Source organism: Xenopus laevis, chromosome 6L (genome assembly GCF_017654675.1).
Source record: "Xenopus laevis strain J_2021 chromosome 6L, Xenopus_laevis_v10.1, whole genome shotgun sequence".
Taxonomy (NCBI): Eukaryota; Metazoa; Chordata; class Amphibia; order Anura; family Pipidae; genus Xenopus; species Xenopus laevis.
Genome location: NC_054381.1, coordinates 144984998 through 145009187, shown reverse-complemented (window position 1 = coordinate 145009187; position 24190 = coordinate 144984998). Strand labels below are relative to the sequence as shown.

General features: G+C 37.3%; 1 protein-coding gene across 1 annotated transcript in view; it reads right to left on the bottom strand.

The window, feature by feature from the left end:
• The window catches only part of LOC108718599 (fibrocystin-L), a 94821-nt gene extending 71093 nt beyond the window's left edge, over positions 1-23728 (bottom strand). Inside the window, exons 1-17 of the mRNA XM_041566613.1 lie at positions 23620-23728; positions 21740-21823; positions 20055-20135; positions 14593-14737; positions 14268-14370; positions 13480-13537; positions 12864-12957; positions 10408-10461; positions 9852-9925; positions 8927-8966; positions 8284-8354; positions 6066-6176; positions 3593-3682; positions 2468-2730; positions 1356-1444; positions 1115-1274; positions 607-736 (exon numbers count right to left, since the gene is read on the bottom strand). Of these exons, the coding sequence (XP_041422547.1) occupies positions 607-736; positions 1115-1274; positions 1356-1444; positions 2468-2730; positions 3593-3682; positions 6066-6176; positions 8284-8354; positions 8927-8966; positions 9852-9925; positions 10408-10461; positions 12864-12957; positions 13480-13537; positions 14268-14370; positions 14593-14737; positions 20055-20135; positions 21740-21788 (1612 nt within the window). The 5' untranslated portion in view covers positions 21789-21823; positions 23620-23728. The remainder of the gene's footprint in view (positions 1-606; positions 737-1114; positions 1275-1355; positions 1445-2467; positions 2731-3592; positions 3683-6065; positions 6177-8283; positions 8355-8926; positions 8967-9851; positions 9926-10407; positions 10462-12863; positions 12958-13479; positions 13538-14267; positions 14371-14592; positions 14738-20054; positions 20136-21739; positions 21824-23619) is intronic.
• Positions 23729-24190: the final 462 nt, after the last annotated feature.

Sequence of the window (24190 nt, the reverse complement as noted above, 5' to 3'; positions counted from 1 at the left end):
CTTGATGGACTTTTTTCAACCCAACTAAACTATGTAACAATGTACCCATGAAACCATGTATTTTATTTCATTTATACTGAATGAATTCATTATATTTGTGACACAGGAAATTCTAATAATATCCTAGATCCTTCTCTGTTTGATGGATCTTATTCAAAGCTAATTGAAAGTAGAGAGATATGTAATCCTATATTTTACTCTGTAACCCATATTTGTCAAACTATTGTAATTTAGGGAATCGGAGAGTGTTAAGCTGGCCATACATGATGAGATCTGCTCATCTGGCGACATCGACAAACGAGCGGATCTTTCACCGATATGCCCACTGACGGCAGGGCTATATTGGGGTAATCCGAACATTGGATTATAATGAGGAGCAATGGGCTCCAGTTGGCGATAAAATGAAACCTTCCCGATCGATATTGTGGCCAAATATTAATCAGGAAGACCCGTTGGAAGCCCCTATACACGGGCAGATACATTGCCAAATTGATCTAAAGGACCGATATCGGCAGCTTTATCTGCCCGTGTATGGCCACCTTTAGGATGGAGTGTTATTTGGTCTATATTATCCTAATATTCATATTATGCTTAGGCGATCCTTACCTGTTTTTTCACTGCCAACGATGAGCCTGTAGAACAGTGCAGGACAAGCAGTATCACACAGTTTTGTAACATTGATTGTCTGCACTTCCTTTATTGCTGTAGATCTGCTCCAGTTTTGCAATGTTATTGTCTACGAGAGATAAATGTGATCTGAAGTGAAGTTTTTTTGTGGAAACATTCTGCCAAACGTATATATGTTGGTGAGTAGTTTCTTTTATGCATCATTTGTGATCACTTGTGGACTGGTCAAATGGACAACTTCTAGGGATTGGCCTTGACTTGATCCCTGAATGAGGTGCAGTTACCCTTAAATGAAAATCTATTTTCTGCAATTTGTTTCTACAGTTACACCTGATCAGTTAAGGTCAGAAAATAAACTAAGCCTCACTAACACACCAGCTGAGCAGACTTGTCATTCTGTAACTGTTCATGTTCTGTGCCATGCTCTGGCTCTAAACAATGCAAGTCAATCACTCAATAAAGTCACACTATATGATATTATACATACCTGCTTCTCTTGTAATACAGTCGTCTGGGACTCTATCCTCTGTAATTCATTAACTGCATCGGATGTCTGTGTTTCACTGTAGACACTGCCAGGTTTATATACGCCCACGTCTACTGATGGTGTCCCATAGACATGTTTTAAATATATTTCAATGTAATACCTACAAGACATAGTAAGAAAAGTGACCTGCTTATAACACTTTCCGCAGACCATTAAAGAAACAACTTTACTTAAAACTTACGATTTTCCTTTCTGAAGCCTAAATGTTCGTGACTGCTGTGATGTATAAGAGAAATAAGAATCTGAATAGCCGCCATTTGCAACTTTTGTCTGAAATGCAAAATAAAATCAAATTAAGTACATGAAATGAATACCAACTATTATTGTTATCTTTATTTACACCGACAACTAACACAGCACTTTACAGAGATCAACCTCTGCCCCAAAAGAGCCTCTAAATTCCCTACCATTTGCATAAACACAATAGCCAATATATGTCATGGAATAAATGTGGATATTTTTCAAAATTTCTGGAGTTGTAAGATTTTTTAGAATAACCTCATTAATTATTTGGATTTAGAAAAATTTACAAAAATGTCCTTTTCATTTACACCTTCATTTATTTTAATAGACAACAAAAAGAATTTTGAATCGTTTAAGTTGCATTCTTCCTATGACGATTTTACTCCCATTCACTTTTCTAAATTGACAATTGCTGCAGCAAGAATATACATTTTTCATAATTGGATAAACTCCCAATGATTGAAGATAAAGGAGATATTGGGGTTCAGTTATAAACAGTGGGTACCTGGGCAGTAACTTATAGCGACCAATCAGTGATTCACTTTTTTTCAGCTGCAGGTTGAACAGTGAAAGCAATTATCTGATTGGTTACCATGGGTTACTGCCCAGTGTTTATAAATGAGCCCACTGAGTTTTCTCAGATTTATGTTTGTCTGAATCTATAGAATACAGGTCAGGATATAGGCCATCTGTCTAAGAAACAATTTGAAAAAATTATAATTTTATCTGACTATTATAGAAATTAAAGAAAAATCCTTAAAAATAAATTAAGATATAATTTTAAATGTGATTGAGCATTTAGATTAATCTATTTTTCTCATGTTGTTGCATTACTGAAGATGTATTGTACAGAAAATGTAATGTAAATTTAAGGATGAAAAAATAATTAGGACTTATCAAAAATTGTAATAGTTTGCTCTTTTTAGTGGTTTTTAAATATCTTTACATTTAGCCTAAACCGATTAGTAAAAAGTAGAAAAATATACATTTTATTATTAAAGGAAAATTAAACCCTAAAAATGAATATGGCTAGGAATGCCTGTACTGTACCTTGTTTGCTGGGTCCCCGGTTTCACTGAACATGAGGATGTAATTATTATGTCCCTTGATATAAAAGGTGTAGTCATCTGTTTCAGAAGGTACAAAAAAGCCACTGAGGCGGGCAATAAAATTTTGTAGCGGCCATGTCTGGGATGCATCTTCTACCCAACTAACACCAACATAATTGGGGGTATTTTCATTGAAATTTATGGCTTGGTCAATTCCATATGAAGATGTTTTATTCCACTTTTCACACTTCAGTCCTCTGCCGCCTGTTAATATGTCAGGAAAAGAGAGAATAATGTTGGTTCAATACATTCATTGGTGGATACAATATGATATATTGTACATATCGCTGCGATATTCTGTAACTTCCATACTTTCACAAATTCCATCACACTTAATGAATAGTGATGGGCGAATTTATTCGCCAGGCGCGAATTCGCGGCGAATTTGGACCCAGCGAATAAATTCGCGAAACGCCCGCGAAAATTCGCGGTAAAAATTTAAAAAAAAAGTCAAAAAGTCAAAAACGGCGCCGGCGCCAAAAACGGGCGCCGGCGTCGAAAAAACGGGCGCCGGCGTAAAAAATGGGCGCCGGCGTCAAAAACGAGACGCCGGCGCCGTTTCGCGAATTTTTTGCTGTTTCACGAATTTCACGCGAAATTCGCTAATTTTTCGGCGAAGCGAAACGGCGCAAATTCGCCCATCACTATTAATGAAATGATCCAAAAGCATTATATAATCAAGAAGCAAAAGATAACACTGTGGGATATTTGTATAATAGGAAAAAAAGAATCAGATTGTAGGAGTCAATTCTTAAAATGTACATTAAGGGGCATATTTATTAAGGAACGAGTGAGACTCCACCACTCTCTATTCACTAGAATGGGATTTTAGATACACTCTTCTTATTTCATGTGCCTTTTTGGCTTAAATTGTCTTTTTTTTGGACAAAGCTACCTGTGGCACCAATCAGCTCTTCACAATACTGAACAAAAACACTAAATTATTGGGAAAACTGACATATAAACATGCAAGAACTTTATATGATGGATCTGACTAAATCCAAGCAATGTAAATGTTGCTTCTTTTACAACCAATGATCCTTATGTCACTCGATGAACTAAATACCTGGGAACAGGGTGGGCAGTATTTTTGGTCTCGGTGGAGTCCGACATGTTATTGTAGTGTCCGTTAGTCGAAGAACAATGCACTCCTGACCTGTAAAAATCATCAGATCACAGACATTTAGTGGCTGTTTTGTGGCATCCAGGGGAATTGGTTGAAACTTCTGAAACTGGCTATATCTCTGGTTATATCATATTTAAGTGATTGTTTGTACAAAAATGTAGTTTTTGCCATAGCATTTTTCCATGAGCACCCATTGTGATAATAGCTCCATTTCTGCCACAGTCCCAAAGATTTTAAAAAAGTTAGTCTTTTTAAAAAAAACAATAAACATATTTAAGCAAAATCTTGTAGACTCCAGTCTTTTCAAATAAATAATAAAGAAAAGGTCAGCAGCACACTGAGAATTTGAATTAGTGTGAGGTTTGTTGAAAAAACTTCCAAAAATAGTGCTGCTGTCCTTTTCTTTGTTGGAACCCTTGCAGCAGGCATGGGTCCTACAGCATAGCACCTGATACTGCAAAAGGTATTTGTTCGGTGGTTTAAAGGAGAAGGAAAGGTTAAAACTAAGTAAGCCTTATCAGAAAGGTCCATCTAAATATACCAGTAAACCCCCAAAGTGGTGCTGCTCTGAGTCCCCTGTCAAAAGAAACACAGCATTTCTTTCCTTCTATTGTGTACACATGGGCTTCTGTATCAGACTTCCTGCCTTCAGCTTAAACCTCATTGCCCTGGGCAAGAGCATGCTCAGTTTGCTCCTCTCCCCCCACCCCTCCCTTCTCTTCTGTAATCTGAGCCCAGAGCAGGGAGAGACTCAGGCAGGAAGTGATGTCACACCATGTTAATACTGCAGCTCCTATCCTAAACTAACAGAGAGTTTCTAGAGCTTTTTACTCAGGTATGGTAAAACATTCTACAGAATAAATATAGCATTCTAGCTTGCACTATTGCAGCTAATCTATTGGCAATAAAATGCCTCCGTAGCTTTCCTTCTCCTATAAGCTCTCTATCTTTGATATTTTAAAATAAATAAGTGAACATTCCAGTTTTTGTGAATTTTTGAGCTCCTTGATGAAAAATAAAAAGTTGCAAATTTAAAATTAAAGGGGACCAATCATGAAAATAAAAATTTAATATAAGCTTCATCATACTGAAATAAGAAACAATTGAAATAGAATCAATTAAAAGCCTATAAAGTTTCTGTAATAATCAAGTTAATCTTCACTATCCCTCTCTCTGCATCTGTTTCTCCTCATTCTGTCTTCATGCAGGAGTTGTGTGTCAGATAATCATTGGCAGTTAGATCCAATATATCTTATAGGGGCAGGCCCGGACTGGCAATCTCTGGGTTCTGGCAAATGCCAGAGGGGCTGCTATAAGGTGCCATAGAAAGTCAATATTTAGTGGGCTGGTAGGGGCTGTTTGGGCCTCTGTGTGGGCTGATTGGGCCTTTGTGTACCTGAAATGCCAGGGCCTATTTTAATGCTCAGTCCGGACCTGCATAGGGGGCTCCTTCTGCCTAGAATATGTATTAAGGTGGCCATACACGGGCCGATAAAAGCTGCCGACAGACCAAGTCGGCAGCTTATTGGCCCGTGTATGGGGGCCCCCGTCGCGGCCACATCTGTTCGTTGATGCGGTCCCGCGATCCGACCGCCCGTTTGGCGAACGCTAGGATCCGATCGTTGGGCCCTAGGGCCCACGATCGGATCAGCGCGATATTGCCCACCTCAAGGTGGGCATATCGGAGGGAGATCCGCTCGTTTGGCGACATCGCCAAACGAGCGGATCTATCCGTGTATGGCCACCTTTAGAGCTCACTCTATTAAAATCACCAGACATCATGTCTCTCTACATGCAGAATTTGTGCAAAAGATTTTGTCTGTACTGGAATCAGTTATTTGAGTGAGTTCCAATTTATCTACTAAGAAAGGAAGCCCCCCTATAAGATATATTGGATCTTACTGTCAATGATTATCTGACACCCAACTGCTATACATGTAGACAGAATGAAGAGAAACAGATGCTGAGAGAGGAATAGTGAGGATAAACGTTTTTATTTCCGAAACAATGCAGAATTTTTAATTTATTGTATTTAGAAAGTTTCTTATTTCAGTATGATGAAGCTTATAACAGGTGCAACACTTTGCCTCAGTACTAGGATAAGGACACAAGAAAAGAAACCCAGAGCAACTTCGTGCATAGAAATGACAGATTAACTGGGACTGTTTCAGTCTAAAAAGCAGCATGTAAACCAAATAGAAAAGTATAGAAAAGGCTTTAAAATTTAGAAAGTGAAGGATGAATAGGAGCTTGAATATAGAGTTGAATAAAGAAAATTTGAATTATTTGTTCTGGCCATAATATGAATAACAGGCCACACACAATGTTAAATGCTGGGCGCAATGTAGAAGGCCGTAGTGAGATACTGTATAAGTGATATTCCTGCATAACTAAGTAACACAGTATTACTCACCTCCCACAAGAACTCTGGCGGGGGAATCTGTTTCATCAAAGTTGTGACCAGTTATTGTGATTGTTGTGCCACCTTCAGTACTTCCAACAGAGGGGGAAATCCCTGTGACCTCTACAGAATAATTGTAATGTGTACAGGATGGTTATTTTATTCGCTTTTCATTTTATTTGGAATGCTTTTTAACATATACATTTCAATTGTAATTGTATTATTTATTATTTGATTATTATTTTATTTGTGGGTATATTATACATATTTATACTCTTATCTAGTTATACTGCAGTTTCTATTCCACTAGACGTTGATGATGCAATACTTTTACATCTTAAATTGTGGTTTTTCCCACACCCACTCAGTGACAGATTAACAAGAAATGGCAAAAGGATTATTAAACCCTTTTATTATGCTGCTTTGTGTAAGCGCACAATTGTGTATCTTTCAACAAATCTAGTTTAAAGGTCCAACAGCTATTATTCCCTAAACGATTTCATTCTTGTTTTGCTTGTCACAACATCATTCTATATCTTTCAGTCCTACCTTAGGTGTATTCAGACTCAAACACATTGTAGGTCAACTGTTTTTAAAAGGATATCCCCTTTTTCAACATAAGTGCAATGAATAGGACTTGCGCTGAACATACTACAGGTATGGGACCTGTTATCCAGAATGCTGGGGACCTGGGGTTTTCTGGATAACGGATCTTTCCGTAATTTGGGTCTTCATACCTTAAGTCTACTAGAAATTAATTTAAACATGAAATAAACCCAATAGGCTGGTTTTGCTTCCAATAAGGATTAATTATATCTTAGTTGGGATCAAGTACAAGTAACTGTTTCATTATTACAGAGAAAAGGAAATCATTTTTAAAAAGTTGGATTATTTGGATAAGATGGAGTCTATGGGAGACAGCCATTCCATAATTCGGAACTTTCTGGATATCGGGTTTCTGGATAAGGGATCCTATACCTGTACTTTTCTATTGTTTTAATTATAAAATAATCCACGTTTTAATTTCTTGAGTTAATCTGAGCAAACAGGGAAACTGAAGCTCCTCCTTTTGGTTTTAGTGCACAGATAATCACCCTGCATTATAGACACCTGTTTATCAAAACACAAAAAGGGGTAAATGTAGGGCATTGTTAGTGAGAATCTAATCATCTACCTCACAATGACCAAACATGGAAGAGCTTCATTTTCCCTGTTGGCCTTGTTTAATCTAAGAAATAACCAAAACCATAGATATCCCAGAAGTAAAACTATAATATCCATCACAGCCCCTATATATTGCTCCTTTATGTTAAACAAAGGGGTATACTACCCTTTCCCCTTTTCAAAAGGAGTTTAATGAATTAGGTTTCTGCTAAATATACTTTTTGCCAATTGTTCTAATTCTGAAATATTTATTTATATATTTAGTTATTCTTTTGTACTAAACTGGGCAAAAACTGGAAATAAAAGTAGAAGAAGAGGTAGAATGTAAGTTTACTTCTAGGAGGCAGATTTATCAAGGGTCAAATTCAAATTTTTACATTTGAATTTCAAGGTAATTTTAGGGTACTTCGACTAGGGAATAGTCCTAATTCAAATCGAATTTTAAAAAAATTCAAATATCAAAATGTATCATGTACTGTCTCTTTAAAAAATTCTACTTCGACTATTCACCATCTAAAAATTTGCCAAATTGCTGTTTTAGCCTATGGGGGACCTCCTAGAACCTATTTGGAGTCATTTGTTGGACATTGAAAAATATAAGTTTTTTTTGGAAAATACTTTGATTCGAATTCAATCAAATACAATCCGAATTTGAATCGAACGATCTAATACAGCCTATTCACCCGTTACCTCACAAGTTAAAAACAATTCGGTTTGATTTTTTTATTCAAATTTCGAGGTAATGGGATTTTAAAAAAACTCCCATCACCTCGAAATTCCACCCTTGATAAATCTGTCCCTTAATAATAATTTTCCTGCCTACTGCAAGAAATAATAAAACCTTTCCTCAATAAAACAATAGACAAAATGTATGTTCCACACAAGCCATACTCATTAAATTAATGTTTAGAAATTCTATTAATAAGGTATTTATTTTAGATGTCCTCCTGCCATTTGAATTTGCAGCTGTTTTCAGATAACTATTATGTGGGGTTTGTTTATTGTTTACACTATTAATAATGTAATTGTTTGGTCCTAATAATCAACACATAATAAATAGAATTACCTGCATATGTTTGGAACATGGTGATTTTATTCAGGGAAGACACAAAATAAGTCGCCACATTTGGTAAACTCCTGGGAATGCAAAAAGATAATCAGTATAATTTCTGTATTAAGCAGCACAGGTTTATATGGTAGTACATAGAAAACAGAATATCACAGAATTGTACTGTAGATTAGTTTATCACTCATAGGCTGACATTTTGAAAGACTTGTTTGGGTATGTACAATCTGGTCCCAAATGCCATCTGATTTGCCACATGGCATTTACCATCTGATATGTATGTCCCTGCAACTTTTGGCAACCGAAAACATATTCTCTTTTACATAATATTAAACACACTGCAAAAAAGGGAGAACGATACCCTGACTACCAGGGAACGTTGGTTTCCCAATCAATAATTAACCAAATTGTATAAACTTTATGAAACAAATGAATCCATTCCCCTGGTAGTATTAAGACCACTACCAAATACTTGTATGATTGTGGCCTTATTACTACTAGGGGAACAGATTTGTTGGTTTCATAAAGGTTAAACAATTTGGTTCTTTCACATTATCCCAGATGATTTCCGTTCATATCACCTATCGAGTTCATCCTTGGAATTCAATTAACACTGACACACACAATCACCACTATCACATACCGTCCATAACTGTCCAAGATAAAGCTGATATTGAAATGGCCTGCAAAAGAGAAACAGTTTATTTCAAAATGATGGGTGTTATTTATCAATGGCCGAGTGTTAGAGTTTTTTTTTTTACCTTGAATGAACTCAAATGGTATCTTATTTAAGAAAAAACTCAAATGGCAAAAACCTGAATGCGTGTGTTTGAGTCCCGCAACTGCAAAACTTGAATTAATTGAGTTTTCAGTGAAAAAAAACTTGAATCAATTGAATCGAGTTCTCTATTCAATTTTCAGCCACAACCCACCACGAAAAACTCGAACATAAAGCAGGCTGTTAACCTCTTCAAATGGTTCAAGGGCCCTCTGCCATTGACTTTAGGGATGCACCGAATCCAGGATTCGGCCAGGATTCGACCTTTTTGATAAGGATTCTGATTCGGCCAAATCCTTGTGCCTGGCCGAACCGAATTCCGAATCCTAATTTGCATATGTAAATTAGAGGCGGGTAGGGAAATCATGTGACTTTTTGTCACAAAAGAAGATTTTTTTCCACTTTTTCCTTTCCTGACCCTAATTTACATATGCAAATTAGGATTCGGTTCGGTATTCAGCCGAATCTTTCACCTAGGATTAGAGGATTCGGCCGAATCCCAAATAATGGATTCGGTGCATCCCTAATCCACCGAATTGACTTCTACAGTACTTTGACAGGTTTTAGGTGGTGTATTTTTGGATTTGAGCTATTTCCAGGTTCGGGTATAATAAATAATATTCAAGTTTTTAGAAAAAAAACTTGAATCATTCGAGTTTTTTTTTAACCCAAAAATTTCAGTTTTGACTCAAATATTCGAATTTTCATGGAAAAGAACAACTCGAACTTTAATAAATCTGCCCATATATCTTAGTTTAAAGACAAGAAAAATGTATAGATGTGAACTCACCAACATATGTTCCAGAATAATGACAAATCATTGTGCCCATATCACTCCCGGTATAGTCAAGATGCAGTCCATACCTGTTAATATACAGAACCATATCAGTCTTTGGTCCAGATTCAATTCAGTGAGAAAAAGGTTTATTACGTGAAAAGTCATGGATGAGTGGCATAGATTTAAGGTACCTCACTGTACAGGCTATAAATATTCTGGCTTCTTTGTAATGGGACTGGAATGCAATAAGCTCCCCATGGGAGGTGATATGGCGCTTGTTGCCAATGGCAAGTGAGATAGCATTTTTTTATTAAAAGCTAATGGCAATGAGTTAATTAACATGCAGGAAACAACAAAATACAAGGAATTACTCCCTATTAATTTTAACGGCAATGGCAATGACTCACAGGTTTACTTTGGGCCAGACAAAAACACGGCAGTTGGAATTTCTGAGCAACAATCATTTGATCAATGTGGTCATTGTTAATGTCTAGAAATGATGTGCCCTTCGCTAATCCTACTTCTGTTTGTAGAAAGTGAGACATGTTACAGGGTATAAGTTACTTACAAGGTATCGGAATTTGGCATAAGCAAGTCACAGGGCATTCCCCCAGCATACACTCTGTAAAATAATAATGTTAAAAAATATGAACAGAATAATATATATACAGACACTATTATTTCAGTATCAAATTTAATACATCAATTTTATTTATGGAAATGAACATACCATGGGTTCACCTATGGCTGAAAGTAGCAGATTCATTTCATTTTCATCTCATTGTTTAACACATGAAAGGTCATGGACAATATTCAATTCAAGGACATACAACCTTTCACCTAATTCACTTCCAGCTTTTTCCATAGACTTCATCTGCAAACCATGAGATGAGAAGCTTTGCTGAATTGTATTGCATCTCAAATTGAATCTTGTCCATGAGCTTTCACGTGATAAACGTTTTTCTCACTGAATTAAATCTTGTCCGATGTACCATTTAGAATAGTTTTGGGAGCAAGTCAGTTACCACAAAGGCCCGGGCCTAGGGCAGCAATATTTTAGGGGCCACATTCTACCCAGCCGCATTCTTGTTTTTGTAGAAAACACTGAGGCTCTCATTCTGACAGTGTCCAGGAGGCAGATTGCGTATGTGCATATGTGCTCGAGAGGGAAGGTTGGTGTGATCACAAGTGGAGGGGGAGGGACTTTTACCCTCCAGCCTAGGGGCTGCCCAGCTGCATTCTTATTTTTGTAGAAAGCACTGGAGATTGCGCTCCGCCAGTGTCCAGGAGGCAGACTGGACGCCCTTCCGTCTAGGAGCAGAAGCAGAAATCCGACCCTGAATGAAGATGGTCGCTGAGGCACTGTTTACATATCAAATTTTGGGGCAGACTCAAGGGCAAATTTTTGCCAGCGTCAGCTTCACACACATCGCACCACTTCTACGAATCCCCCAATTCACTAAAATGCGAAATTTCGTCCTGGATGCCGAACGCTGGCGACTTTTCACTAGCGTTAACTCTGCAGTTCAAGCATTTCATAGCAAAGAAACACATGATATGATGTAAGATTGAGGAAGATGTTGCTTCTTTTTAGCACTTTGCCTGGTCTGAGGTGATGAAGACAACTCTGGTGCAAGAGGTAACGTTCTGTAAAATCTGAACTTTGTGAGTTTGCGGAGTAACAACCTTTCACCAGAGAGAAAAGTCACAGAGTGTAAATGAATGCTAGTGACGGTCTCTTTCGCTGATGAATAGACGCCTGCGCCTGTAAGTAAATTGATCATGTCCCTGCGGGTGGCAATGCTGGCGAATTGTCGCTGGCGTTAGCCACTTCACCCTTTCACCCTTTCACCCCTCTAATAAATATATTGGAACTTTAAACGGTCCGGCAGGCTCTCTTACATTGGTCCCATCGACTACAGTCTCAATCAGTAAACAACCATTACTCACCTGGAAGGTGATTTTCCTTGCACTATCCTGTGCTCCACAGTTTCTGTTTTCTTCACAAAGACAAAGCAATCCTACCTACAGTACCATCCTTCCGGCCCCAAGTCTCCTTTAATCTCAGTTAGGAGATCATAGTGACATCACTATATCCAGACCCCAAGAATGAGAAGGAGCACAGGTTCATCAGCATGGATGTAGTTCAATCCCTCCAAGCCATTTTAACACTCCCAATCCCTCTTTGTTCTGCTGTCTAGTCCTCAATGAGGCCTCTCAACCACCAAGAAGTCACTTGCTAGATGGATTAGGGAGATAATTTGACAAATGTTACTGTCAAAGGCAAAATCCCCTACCCCAAGGACGATGGGGACTTCCGAGGCATGGCAAAACTCTGCCTCTCTGGATCAGACCTACAGGGCAGAGCTACCTGGTCCTCTGTTCATATCCTTTCCAAATTCTATAGCCTGGACATTTCTGCATCGGCTGAAGCCACATTTGGACACAACCTTCTCCAATCTGTGCTGCAATCAGGTATTCATAACCCACCCTGCTTTGGGGCTGCTTTGTTAAGTCCCCATACATCCTCTGTGTCCCCCTGAGATGACAGAGAAAATCAGAGTTTTAGATAATCACGTTAAATAAATTTCTCTGTAGTCAACAGGGGGACACAGGGCTTCCCGTCCGAATACTACTACATGGCCACATTGGTTGTTTTTCTTCTGGATTACTTGCCTGTTCCTATGTTCTGCCTGTTTTCAGTTAGTAGTTTTGTTTATCATACTTCTCTTTTGGTACAAACTGAATGGATGAGTACTGTGTAGGGGTAAAGCTGGATTTTGCACATCCCCTTTAGTTCAAGTGACCTGCCTCCTGGAGAGTAGAGTTTAACCGCATACGTTCCCTGTGTCCCCCTGTTGACTACAGAGTAATGGATTAACTGTGAGTATCTAAAAATCCTACTTTTACCCTACTAATGCAGTGGTGCTATCTTGACCTATGTTCCACTCTTCCCACCTACAAGTACCTACAGTACATTTGTGAGTGCACAGACTGCTGCTAGGTAGACATTTATTTTCTTACCTTAATATTCTGACATTTCTGGAGTTGGAGCTTAGAGCCCTGTTACTGCCATACAGATCAGTATAGATTCGTCCTCTGATTGTTATCATTGCACCTGCAATAACAGACAATTCTATGAGAATTCATTGAGAGAACATTTCTGCTTCCTCAGTGTGGAATTGTCTGCATACAAATACAGAGCATGGGTTACCTTCCAGACCTTCAGGCTGGACCCTCACAGTACTTGAAGGAGATGTATTACCTCAATATAGACATTTTATAAATGACAATTTCACCCAGTTACTAATTAAGGCTGATTCATTCTACAATTCTAGAGATTGTTGAATTCATTTTATTGAGTTGAAAAATCTTGAAACATCGATTGGCAGCTAAAACCTATGTTCTATAGAAGTCGATGTCGGTAAATATGCTAGTGTCGACAATGATCAAATTTTGAAAAACAATTGAATATGCTTTCCAACCTGTGTTGCAGCAGTTATCTGTATTGACATGTCAATGCCCCTGAAATGAGGCAGAAAGCTAATTTACTGGCATTGCTCCTTAACGGCAGCAGTGCAGTTACCCATAGAAACCAGACTTGGTAACTTAAAGTACACTAGTTAAAACTCATCAGTACCTGGAGTTCCGGAGAATGGGTTTATGCTCTCTATAAGTGGTGTGTAGTAGATATGGGTCTGGAAACAGAACAACACATTCACTTTGTTAAGTATAATAAAAATGTTAACCCCTTTTTCAGGACTATGGGGCTTATTTATGATTGCTCAATCTTTTTAGCTCGAAAGAGTACAGAAACGCATGGCAAGTTATATTCATGATTGCTTGAGCGATCTTAAATAGATCCTTTATATGTATTTTCTTAAAATTATCTCTTTAGTTCTCATGTCTAGTACGTAGTAATACTCTCCTTTCACTTTGACCAATAATTCACAAAATGGAGCAATTTCACCGTATGCATGGGAGTCAAAGGGCACTTTGCGTCATGTTTTTTCTTGCTCCAAATGCATTGGAGTCAATGGGTGTTTTTTGTAGTATTATTTTTATTTGTGTGAAAAAGCCTGAAAATGTTTCTGCAGAGCAGATTTGTGTAATTTTTCTTTACTTCCCAAAATATTAATATTGCTGTGAATGTGTATTGGGTGAAAGTAATTTAATTAAAAAGGCAGAATTTATTCATTATTTGTAAACATAATTAGCCTTAAATGTGTTTTTTAGCATTGCATAATACTGCAGCTGTCAGGAGCTGGAGGGAGAATATTAAGGGGACCAAATAACAATTATGAGTGAAAGAAAAAGGAGACTTGGTGAAATTACTGCTACTTATCTCAGCAAAATTGGTGTGTTTTAAAAAAGTTTCCCACATTTTTTTTTAAAAAAAACTATAGCTATAGATTTGACTATACATACCGTAAAGCTGCAGCTCTGGAAATTCCCATAGCAAACGTTACTGTCTGGCACAGGAACTCCATCTACACTCACTCTTATGAGATAATTATCAGCCGGCATTGGCCTGAAACAAAGGAAGCGATGAAGATCATTGTGTTGGGTATTCAGAGAATAATGTACCCCCTATTATAAAATATAAGGATATTAGAGGTTCCATGACAAAATAAAGGCACATAGCTGAAGGCAAATGATGGCAGTGTTTATAAGGATATACTTTACAGGTTATTGGGACTTTTCTGTAATATACAGTAGTTCTAATCAGAGGACATGCAGAGACACAACATACCTTGTGTAGCAGGTTATCTGGGTTGCATGGCTGGAAACCTTCTCCACGTCACAGGGAATGGACAAGGTGTCAGAGACCAGATGGACGCTGTTTCCCAGGGCAGCATTCCCATCTCCGTAATTAAACTGGTTTGCTTCAGCAAAGCCTGCAGGAGACGGTAGGAAAAGATTAGTTTCTCAACTTCCCCTACAGCCTTAAAAATAAACTTTTGCTAATAATAGATATTCACATTTTTTAGATGTGTTACTCCTTCCATTGGTATCATAAATGTTGTGCCTTCCCAGCCTGTTTCCCCCAAGTTCATGTTTTCCTCTTGTTTTAAATGAATTTGTTAATTCCCTGAACATTTTGTTGCCAAGTTGGTAATGCTGGTAATGTAACCCAATAACTACTCCCTGCACCACAGCAGGAGATAATTCCAGGGAAGCTGCTGTCCTCTGCGACTGTTATAGGAAAGGCTTGTCTCCTGTACATAAGGTGATGGAATGTCTCCAGTTAAACCAACCAACTAGCACGCTATTTATGCTACAGAATATGGGGCACCCTGCCTGAATGAGATTTATTCAGATCCTAAACAAAAAGCTGATCCTCCTGGTTAATTTTTCACTCCTAGACTTCACCACTGTAAAATAGTTTATTTTCTTTTATATATAAGGACAAAGCATATATATGGCACTGAGAGCTAAAGGCTTTGAGCAGGATCAGCAGCCAGCATTTGAGCAAGCCACAAACAAGTCCCAACTAATTATAATCTTCCTCTAAATGCAGTCAGGCACAAAATGTAGACATGTTAGGTTTTGGTACCATATACACAAGAAAGGTGCCAATGTCAATAAACAGGCAACAAGTATGTTCAGCACAAGCCCTGTTCATTGCACATGTTGAACAACGGTTGTACTGTATTGGGATATAAATTCCCAAATTTCAGAGCTTTTTGGATACTGGGTCTCTTGATAACACATACCATACCTGTATTAAAATAATAGAGTAAAGAACCTGGCTCTCACACACCCTTAAGTTGACTCAATGATGTCTGGTGCACTATGGTAGAGGTTTGGCCGCCTCAGTTCCAATGTCTAGTAAAAATCCAAAGTCACACAGAACTGCTGCAAGCAAGGAACACCTTGCACATTTAATGAGGAAGTGCAACGTTTCGGGGTCATGCCCCTTGGTCAAGCATATGGACAATTGGTGCAATAAAGAATATAAAGCAGTACAATTACGATTGGTGTATATTTAACAAGGTTCAATCAAAGTCAAGTGATAAGAAAGTCCAATAAAATCAAAGTCCTTCAGTACCAAAATAACCAAAGTCTTTGTATTTCACATAGTATCAAATATATATACATCCCATACAAAAAGTGTAAAAGATAAAAAGATTATGCAGTTAGCAATTCTTACCCTACACGATGATGAGTAAAGGGCGTTCAATACCTGTCCCTGTCATAAATTGAGGAAATATTATCTGTAAAAAAAGAGACAATAGGTTTAATTACAAGAAGCAAGCCAAATTGTACTCCTCATTCAATCCCTTAGGCTGTCTGGACTGCAAAAGCCATATCCAGTAACATTCTCTCTGATGTAATAACTTTTTTATATCCGGCCCTTGTTTAGTTACAACCTTTTCAAGTATCTGCCAACAAAATTGTGCCACCCGATGGCCATGGGTAAAAAAATGTCTCGCCAAATTCATTTCTTTTTTCTCTATAACCCCTTTCCTTTTACACTCACTGGCAGATATTGGCACAGTAGTTACTGGTTTGTAATTTCTTATCATTGATTTATGATTTATGCTCATTGAGACGAGTTTTACTAGGGCTCGTGGTTTGGCCTATATAGGTCATACCACACGGGCATTTAATACAATATATTACATTGAGAGTGTCACATGTAAAAAAAGCATTTTATCTTATGTTTAGAACCAAGAGATGGATGCATCACCCCTTCACCTGGGATGCTGCCACTACAATGTCTACAATTTCTGCAAGGGAAAGTACCATTAGATTTTAATGATTTGTAAATATCCATTTTAAGCGCTGCTTAGGTTTAATTAAATCACCTATTTTCCTCCCTCTTCTGTAAGAAAAGAGCAGTGGTAACTGGAAAAAATGTCCAAATTTAGGGTCAGCCTTCAAAATCCCCCAATACTTTAGAATGACATTCCTACACAATTTGGAATTGGAGTCGAAGGAGGAAATGTATGAAATTCGTGATGTCTCCTTACTGATATTAACTTTTCGCCTTACTATCTCATTTCTAGGCATCCTTTTTCCCTGCTCCTTAGCAGATATTAAATCATTTACACTATAACCTTTTTCAGTGAATTTCTGCACAATCTTTGTGGATTCTGTTTCAAATAACTCATCAGTACAGGTAATGTGTTTTACACGCAACAATTGGCTCCTCAGGTTCATTTGAAAAATTGCAGGATTTTGTTACCTATTTGAATAATACGCACGGCACAATTTAATTTACATTTGAGGCCTACCCCTGTGAAGTACATTTTTTGGACATTAATATTAGGTACGTTCGTGACTCTTTTGTAACCTCCCTGTACACTAAACCTACTGATATAAATAATCTTGTGAGATCTACAAGTTTCCATCCTCCAGGGCTACTGAAAGGCTTACCTAGGAGCCAATTGTTGCGTGTAAAACACATTACCTCTACTGATGAGTTATTTGAAACAGAATCCACAAAGATTGTGCAGAAATTCACTGAAAAAGGTTATAGTGTAAATGATTTAATATCTGCTAAGGAGGAGGTAAAAATGATACCTAGTAAATCAGTTACTAAGGCAAAAAGTTAATATCAGTAAGGAGACATCACGAATTTCATTAATTTCCTCCTTCGACTTCAATTTCAAATTGTGTAGGAATTTCATTCTACAGTATTTGGGGATTTTGAAGGCTGGCCCTAAATTTGGACATTTGTTCCAGTTACCACTGCTCTTTTCTTACAGAAGAGGGAGGAATATAGGTGATTTAATTAATCCTTAGCAAGCGCTTAAAATGGATATTTACCACTCATTACATTAGACATTGTAGTGGCAGCATCCCGGGTGATGAGGTGATGCATCCATCTCTTGGTCTAAACATAAGATAAAAGTTTTTTTTACATGTAACACTTTCAATGTCATATATTGTATTAACTGCCCCTGCGATATGGCCCATATAGGCCAAACCATGAGACCTATTAAAACACGTCTCAATGAGCATAAATCAATGATAAGAAATTACAAACCAATTACTACTTTGCCAATATCTGCCAGTGAGTTTAAAAGGGAAGGGGTTATAGAGAAAAAAGAAAAGCTATTTTGCCCATGGCCATCGGGTGGCACAATTTTGTTGGCAGATCCTTGAAAAGGTTGTAACTAAACAAGGGCCGGATATAAAAAAGTTATTACATCAGAGAGAATGTTACTGGATATGGCTTTTGCAGTCCAGACAGCCTAAGGGATTGAATGAGGAGTATAATTTGACTTGTTTCTTGTAATTAAACCTATTGTCTCTTTTTTTACAGATAATATTTCCTCAATTTATGACAGGGACAGGTATTGAACGCCCTTTACTCATCATTGTGTAGGGTAAGATTTGCTAACTGCATAATCTTTTTATCTTTTACACTTTTTATGTATTTGATACTAGGTGAAATACATGGACTTTGGTTATTTTGGTATAACATCATTGAAGGACTTTGATTCTATTGGACTTTCTTATCACTTTGATTGAACCTTGTTAAATATGCACCAATCATGGTAATTGTAATGCTTTATATTTTTTATTGCACTAATTGTCTGTCTGCTTGACAAAGGGGCATGACCCCAAACCGTTGCACTTCCGCATTAAATGTGCATTGTGTTCCTTGCGTGCAGCAGTTCTGTGTGCCTTTGGATTCTTGCTACACATTAAAATAAGAGAGACAATAAAATTGGAAACTAGATCCATTCCTGCAGATGTATTGTCTGCGTTAAGATTCTATCCATTTATGGCTCAATATTTTGGCTGCTAGTACAAGAGGAAGATATCACCATGACTTTTAGGAAAGATTGATTAGTTATGGAAAATTTGGGAAGAGTTACAGTGATGAAGGCTGATCAACTACCGGAAACGTGGCAAGATTAATAGTGGTATGGAAGCCTGATGGGAAGGCATCAGCTGAGTGTGACTGTGTATGAGAACACACCATGGTGTCTTTGCCTTGGTTTGACATGGAACTTAAAACAGATGAGACACCCTGAATTGGCCTATTGCCAGGTAGAATCACCAATGTGCAGCCAATGGTTAAACTCAATTTATAGCATTAAATAAATATAGACATTATATATAAAGTATATATATATATATATATATATATATATATATATATATATATATATATATATATATATATATATATTATATACCGTATATACTCGAGTATAAGCCGATCCGAGTATAAGCCGAGGTACCTAATTTTACCTACGAAAACTGGGAAAACTTATTGACTCTAGTATAAGCCTAGACACAACTACAGCCCTGTCTCCCAGCAGCGCACATTCCGCCAAAGAGACTCCCCCAGCGATCAACCGGACTTCTTTGCAAAGTTGATGGTGTCAGAGAATTGTGCAGAGAGTGCTGTGTGATATTGCCATCACTGTTAATCTTTCGTATAACCAACAGATGGCGCTGTGTGATATTGTCATCACTGTTAATCCATTATACAACTAACAGAGGGCGCTGTGTGATATTGCAGTCACTGTTATTCTTTCATATAACCAACAGAGGGCACTGTGTGATATTGCAGTCACTGTTATTCTTTGATACAACCAACAGATGGCGCTGTGTGATATTGCAGTTACTGTTATTCTTTGATATAACCAACAGATGGTGCTGTGTGATATTGCAGTCACTGTTATTTTTTGATACAACCAACAGATGGCGGCTGTGTGATATTGCAGTTACTGTTATTCTTTGATATAACCAACAGATGGCGCTGTGTGATATTGCAGTCACTGTTATTCTTTGATACAACCAACAGATGGCGCTGTGTGATATTGCAGTTACTGTTATTCTTTGATATAACCAACAGATGGCGCTGTGTGATATTGCAGTCACTGTTATTCTTTGATACAACCAACAGATGGCGCTGTGTGATATTGCAGTCACTGTTATTCTTTGATATAACCAACAGAGGGCGCACTGTTATTCTTTCATAAAAGCAACAGAGGGCATTGTGGGATATTGCAGTCTCTCCCCAAGTGAACTGTTGGTATAGGAATGATTAAAAGTGACTGCAATCTCAGCTACTGCCCGCTGACCCGAGTATAAGCCGAGGTAGACTTTTTCAGCACATTTTGGATGCTGAAAAACTCGGCTTATACTCGAGTATATACGGTATATATATTATATATATAGATATATAATTTAAATGTTTGCGAACAGAGGAAACATCTTTTCTCACAGCAGCTTTCTATTACCCACCCTGCCCTAGTATAGTGATCCTGGTTGCACCGTTGAGACTCCCATAGTTTGGAGTTATTCTGTTCACCCTTGGACGTCCATCTGAAAAGGAAAATAAAAGAGATAAGGTACAATGTGTTTTGGAAAGATATTCTTAGAGAAGTGATAACACAAAAGGCAGTACTCTTCTGCACATTTTGATATACGCTATATATATATATATATATATATATATATATATATATATATATATATATATATATATATATATATATATATATATATATATAAAATCTGTATGGGGATGCAGTCCTTTTCATGTCATTTCAGCATGTCATATTTTATTATTTGTGGCAGTTAGGGAGTGGTTTGAATGAAAGACCAATAGATCCTACTTCCATTAGTGATGGATGAATTTCTCCTGTTTCGCTTCCCTGAAAAATTCAGGAAATATTCGCGAAAAATATGTGAAACGTGAATTTTGGCGCCGGCAGTCAATTTTTGATGCCAGCAACAATTTCGCCGCTGGTGAAAATTCTGTTGCCCATTAAAGTCAGAATTGTGTTTGGCATCAAAAACATTTAGACAACAGCGAATTTTCGCGCCAATTTCACGAATTTGATCGCCGGTGAAATCTGCTGTGATTTCGCACCTGGCAAATAAATTCTCCCATCACTAACTTCTATACAATGTTCACAGTGCCTCATTTAAGCCTCCAGTCACATTAATTTACAGACTCACTCCTGTATGCCCTGCCCCTTCCTTGATGTCAGAGTAGGACGGGCCTATATGTGTGCTTGTGGGTGTTTAAATATGGACGCGGACCGTGTTAGGGTTAAATGCGGGTGCTGTAGAGCTCGGTTAAGACTGGGTTCAGGTCAACCCGCTTATCACTATTCTCTAACTAGACCATCTTGTTCAAAAGAACTATCACTTTATTTCTAAGAAAGACCTCCATATCAAACCTCCTGCTCCAAAACACCTATATAGGGAACAAAGTAGGGCTCTACAACCACATGCAGTATTCACAAGAACACAATACTTTGATAAAAACCATGGAGACTCGAATCCAAAATTGCACCTTGTACACTTCCCTTGTGTTTATGAATGAGCCCCTGTATATTCCCCCACCAATTATGAACACTTAGGAGCACATTTACACATTTAGCTCGAGTGAAGGAATAGAAGAAAAAATACTTTGAATTTCGAATTTTTTTTTGGCTGCTTCGACCATCAAATTGGCTACTTCGACCTTCGACTACGACTTCGAATCGAACGATTCGGACTAAAAATCGTTCGACTATTCGACCATTAGATAGTCGAAGTACTAACTTTTAAAAAAAAACTTCAACCCCCTACTTCGCCACCTAAAACCTACCGAACATCAATGTTAGCCTATGGGAAAGGTCCCCAATTACCATTAGTAATTGTGCCCCTTAGGCATTTGAATTTAAGCTGCTTATCAGGCACCCTGAATTGAAGGTATCATAATATGGATGTGTGATAACAATATGCTGAAAGGAAAAAACTATGTATTTGATAATGAGTAATATGTTCATGGATGGATGTTATTTCCATTATTTCAATACATGAGAAGTTCTGTTACATGGGGGAAAATATTGCTAACGCCCTATCCTATATCACACAGTGATACATTGAACTCACTTTTAAGTATCCCTTTCATTAGGGGTAGTGAATATACTTACATGTGACTTGGGTGAGGACACTGAGGAGGAGAAGGACAACTTCTTTCATTGTGCTGGAAGCCTCACTCCACCATCAGCCTGTGGCTCCAATGGCAACAGGAGGGATTTCTAATTAAAAAGCAACATAATTCTATTCAGAAACATGTGGTCAAAGGCTTCCTCTACAGACTTAACCCTCATTGGCCTAATTTCCTTCTAACCTGACTAACATGACTGTGTTTGGATTGCATTCTCTCTGTTATTGACACACACTGCAGCCATGACAAAAGAATATGCCGCCTAAAGGAAATACATTCCATGAATTCTGTAAAAAATGTATGCAAAATGGCAAGAAATAACTGTTATGTCAACTCTGTTTCGGATTTTCTTTTCAATCTTCACTAATCAAAAGGTGTAGCATGTTTTTGTAAAATGTCTATTCTGTGTTTGAACAATGAGTAATGACGAATTAATTATATGTATATATATATATATATATATATATATATATATATATATATATATATATATATATATATATATATATATATATATATATATATATATATATATATATATATATATATATACACACACATACATACATACATACATCCATACATACATACATACATACATACATACATACATACATACAGTCAATGTAAATGAAGAGGCGGGACTCAGGATTAAAAAAATTCCCATCACAATTGCGACGTTTCGGGCACAATGTCTGCCCTTTATCAAGCTATATTAAATTTAAAAGGAAAATACAGGAAGTGACATCATCAAATGTATGCATCATTAATTAACCCTAGAGGTAATATATCACATCAGAATCCTCTGAATATGTGTTATTCTCATAAAAACAGGAACAGATCGTAGTCTCAGTCATAGTACAGGTCACAGCACAGGTCAGCCATTAATTTGGGCAATACTACATTACCTGTTTCTAAGCACTTTTTTGAAAAGGGCCAAATCTCAGACCAACTAAAATTTATGGTACTAGAGAGTGTGTGTCCCCCCCCTTAAGAGGGGTGAAGATCGGGAATTGAAATTAAAAAGATGGGAGGTTTGGTGGATCAATAAATTGAAATCTCTTCATCCAGTAGGTCTCAATAGAGACTACGATCTGTTCCTGTTTTTATTAAAATGTTTCAGTCACTACCTGTGATCTTTGTTAAGGCAATACAAACACTTTTCTGTTTGCATTCCAGCATTTAGAATAGATGCCCAGATGCAGGTCTACTAGTTTGATGTCAGCATATAGAGAAAATGCAGAGCACACAGAGGATCTTTCATATACAGTAGTTTATACATATTTACATTTCATACAATCTATAGCTGTACATTTCCTTTGTACAAAATATAATATTTTGGCACGTGGCTTAAAAAAATCAAAAAGTAAATAAACCACATTTTCAAGATTTATCTATTAAAAAAAAAACTGGAAAAATTTGGAATCGTAATTTTTTTTTAGAAATAGATGGAAAGTTTCATCGGAAACATTTTTCTCCTCGCTTTAGTAATCTTTTTTTGTTACTAATCAATGATAATTAATTAATTCATTCACTGTGATGCTTTCCGCCACCAATTCAAATATTGTATTTATCCCCAAAATATTAGTTTATAATGATCAGCAAAAAAAATAAAATTAAAACAAATGATAAAAAAAGTTTACAAAAAAGAAAACATTATTATTAAAATTACTATTATAACAATTAATTTATAATGATCAGTAACATAGAAGAGAAATATAAAATCTATAAAATAGAACATGATCGTTAAACTGAGTAAAAATGTCTGTACTGTGTCTCAGGTTCTGATCTAGACAGGAGATATAGCACAGTGAGAAATCCCTGCCATTAAATACATGAATAGTCTTTGGGTTGGGGGCTTACCTGTCAGTGAAGGGGAGAAGGCAGTCAGTCCTATGGATCCCTCACACTTGCCTGTTGCACTGAATATTGAATGGAGTGTTAGGATGCTAGAGAATTTATAGTGTTGCTCCAGCATAGCAACTGCCCAGCACTGATCGTTTCATGTCTCTGCTGGTATTTGTTGTTGTCATTGGGAGAGGTGTGACGTTCAACTACTCTTTTTATTGTCAGGCACTTGTCATTGTCTATAAACTGTCGGCTGGGGGTGAATAATTTCTAATGGTTTCTCATATTATAATATAAAGCCACAGCACCAAGCTTGGAAACTTTCCTCTATTCATTATACACTTCATATGAAATGGGTCAATGTGAGGATTACTGTAAGAGTGGGTGCTATTTCAAATACAAGGGGAGCGGAGGACAGAAAGGATGGTTGTTCTTGTTTTTTTAAAATGTTCTCTGAATGAAAGGGCTTCACCATGGTAGAAAAAAACAACAACTCATATATTGGGTGATCAAGCACCATAGAAGAGGGGGTCACAATTTCATAAAATCACACCATACAGAAAGGGGCCCTGCTTGCAATTCAACC